The sequence below is a fragment of the Lactuca sativa genome, chromosome 5, assembly GCF_002870075.4.
Source record: "Lactuca sativa cultivar Salinas chromosome 5, Lsat_Salinas_v11, whole genome shotgun sequence".
In the NCBI taxonomy this organism is placed as follows: domain Eukaryota; kingdom Viridiplantae; phylum Streptophyta; class Magnoliopsida; order Asterales; family Asteraceae; genus Lactuca; species Lactuca sativa.
Genome location: NC_056627.2, coordinates 367,693,606 through 367,696,697, shown reverse-complemented (window position 1 = coordinate 367,696,697; position 3,092 = coordinate 367,693,606). Strand labels below are relative to the sequence as shown.

The 3,092-nt window shown below is 36.9% G+C and overlaps 1 protein-coding gene across 1 annotated transcript; it reads right to left on the bottom strand.

Annotated features, from left to right (window-relative positions):
• Window positions 1-491: 491 nt before the first annotated feature.
• On the bottom strand, window positions 492-1,341 carry LOC111892894 (polyadenylate-binding protein 2). Its single transcript, XM_023888979.1, has 2 exons — window positions 1,168-1,341; window positions 492-1,112 (listed from the first exon to the last, which is right to left on the bottom strand). Exons 1-2 carry the CDS (start codon window positions 1,339-1,341, stop codon window positions 492-494), a joined length of 795 nt encoding a protein of 264 aa, XP_023744747.1.
• Window positions 1,342-3,092: the final 1,751 nt, after the last annotated feature.

The window sequence follows — 3,092 nt, the reverse complement described above, 5'->3', positions numbered from 1 at the left end:
TTCTTTGATTCTAAAAGAATCCATTGAGTAATCTTAAAGAATATACCTCGATTATTAGACAATAACCTATCATTCTCTAAGAAAAATATATTGCAATACAATCTCTAATACATTCTATAAAGAATATGATTTCATTAATTAATTTTTTGATTCTTTGATTCTAAAAGAATCCATTAAGTAATCTTAAAGAATATACCTCGAATATTAGACAATAACCTATCATTATTTAAGAAAAATATATTGCAATACAATCTCTAATATATTCTATAAAATGAGAATCATTTTTATAACACAAAACAAGAATATATACAAAAATTAAAAAATATACATAACCTTTTATACTACATTTTATAAGAATCTGTTATCATTTGTGAAGAATATACATAAAATTTATAAAATATAAAACATTCTTAAAGAATTTTTTATCATTCTAAAAGAATATGTTGTCAAATCTTTGCTTCGATTCCTCAATGACCATAAAAATGGAAAAACTAAAGTTGTATGGATTGTGATTTATCAACTGCCTCCTTCATACTCTGTTCAAATCTTTGCTTCAATTCCTGTTCCCTTTCGTATTTCTTTTGTGCTTTTCCAACATACCATTCTTTGTTATCAAATTTCTGACCATTAAGCCCTTCCACTGCTTTACCAGCATCCTCAGCATTCTCAAAATTAACAAATCCAAAGCATTTGGAGTTCCCTTCAGCATCCCTCATCACAACAGCACTTGTCACAGTTCCAAATTCACTAAATGTCTTGTTTAGATCATCATATGTTGTTGATTCGGACAGGTTTTTGACATAGACATTAGTAAACTTTGTCTTGTCGACAACTAGTTCTCTTTCTTGTTTGCGCAAAAAGGGTCCCATGTATACTTGTTTGTCATTTAAAAGCATGTCCTTCAGTTTTTCAATGGCTTTTTGTGTAGATTCTTCAGAGTCGTATTGAACAAAACCATACCCCTTTGATTGGCCACTTGAATCTATCGCAATCCTACAGGAGAGAATATTGCCAAATGTAGAGAATGTGCCGTGTAAGGCCTTTTGGTCGATTGCCTTATCAAGAATCTGTTTTTGTTTAGATTGTTCATACAAGTCAGTAGGTAAAGAAGGCTATAAGAAAGTGGAAACATTGATTAATAGATTAAGGTTTTTCTGTTGTGAATACCTTGATAAATATGTTTCCAGAGCCACTTTTGCGTACGCTTGGGTCTCGATGAGAATACATTATTCTGATCGCCTTCCCATTCAAAGGTGTGAAGTTCAGTACCTCCATTTCCCTTGCAGTTGTCATCAACATAACAAGAAGAGTAAGAACTAATGCTTTCAACAGTGTTGACATCATAAGGAATTGTAATATCTAACTATGAGAAGGTGAATTTGTTAAACAGCACAAACCATCTTGGGACGAGTATGAGTAGGTGCGAAAGGTAGTAGATGCATATACTACCGGAAGCACAGGACTCACACTTGGATCAGGGAAAGTCACAAGGTTACCAAGAAGCTAGTAAATGATTTTGTTTTATTCAAGCGTGTCGTTACCATCATTTCGGTAATGACTAAGAGGATGATTGTTATTCCGACCCTAGTGGTCATATCGAATTGAGTCCGACAATGATAAGTATGTTACGAGGTTCGGAGAACCAAGTTTGATGTAGCGTCCGAATTAAACCAAACGATGGAAATCAAAGCGATCAATAGAAGTATCGTGCTCGTTGTTAAAAGAAGTTGGTAGCTAGAAATGCTACATGTTAAAATGTGATTATATCACATTAGACCATGAAGGAAGACATATTCCATTCCAGAATTTGACTCTAAGAGACCTGAGTCTAAGAGATAGACTTGAAGGAATATAGAAGTTATAATTATTACCTAGGATGAAAAGATGATGTATGGAGTCATTATACGAGCCCTGTTTCGTTGATGATTCCGGGACGTAATCATCCTAAGGGGGAGATAATTGTAACGCCCGCAAATCCGGGCTAGCCAATTTAGAGGCAATAAGGGTCGAAAACGACTTTTTGACAAAAGATTATTTAGAATAAATATTTTTAACCAAGTTGTATAATATTTCTCAAGGTTTCCGTACATATAAAGAACGCCTAAATCCGAGTTATAACGAAGAAGTTATGGCCCGTCGAAGTTTTACGGCAAAACCAGCACGACACCGGGAAGCGTAAAAAGTGAATTTACGATAGAGCGTGATTTAGCCTTAGTGATCTAAACAAAAGTCGTAGAATATGTTAAACAGAGAAAATCCATAAAAAGAACGCCCAAATCTGACTTCGTATGAGGAAGTTATGATTTTTCTAACATTCGGCTTAGCAGTGCACAGCCCGAAACTCGAATTTTAGTTAGAGCGGTTTTTGGCTTATGCGACCTAAATGAGAGTTGAAGATCTCATTAATAGGAACTCAACGGTAAAAAGATAGACGAAAACGGAGTCCGTATGAAGGAGTTACGAATTCTTCGCGGTCATTTAACAGTCTAAACGCCTCCTACTGTTAGATTTGAGATCGGTTGAGAATTAGCCGATGGGGTCTAAATGAGAGTTGTAGATCTTGTTTTTACCTACGCGTGGAAAAAAAGAACGTCAAAAACGGAGCTCGTATGCGAAATTTACGGGGTTTAGAAGTCAGCAGGGTGCTGCTGCAAAAAGGGTGACGTAGCTGAATATGGGCCAAGGCTTTCTCCCCAAGGAAAGCCATCAGGTGATGACACGTGGTACTGACTCGGCGAGTCAGTAAACCGACTCGGCGAGTCCATCAGGATTTCACCCTATAAATAGAAGTGTCGGGTTCTCTCATTTCTCACACCTTTCCCCACTTCTTTCTCTCTCTCTATACTCTCTCTCTAGCCTATCCTAACCCCCCCTAAAGCCTAGGTAAACCCCTAGCACCCGAAGGAAGCCCCGAGGCTCCCGGAGTCCCGAAAAAAGAGCCTTTCGGCTCGGGAACGCTGCTCCAGCGAAGCCCGGTTTTCGAGAAAACCAGCTGTAAGTGAGTTATGCCTACCCTATCTTTAGTATAGCTTTTGTTTTAATATAGTAGCGTTATTAGGAACTTATAATAAGTATTTGGGCTATTATTATTA

Bases quoted from the DNA above. Each gene is read 5' to 3' on its own strand.
- LOC111892894 (XM_023888979.1), bottom strand. From the start codon at position 1,341: ATGTCAACACTGTTGAAAGCATTAGTTCTTACTCTTCTTGTTATGTTG. The intron at 1,113-1,167 runs GTATTCACAACA...ACTTTCTTATAG, and splicing joins CTGGAAACATATTTATCAAG to CCTTCTTTACCTACTGACTT.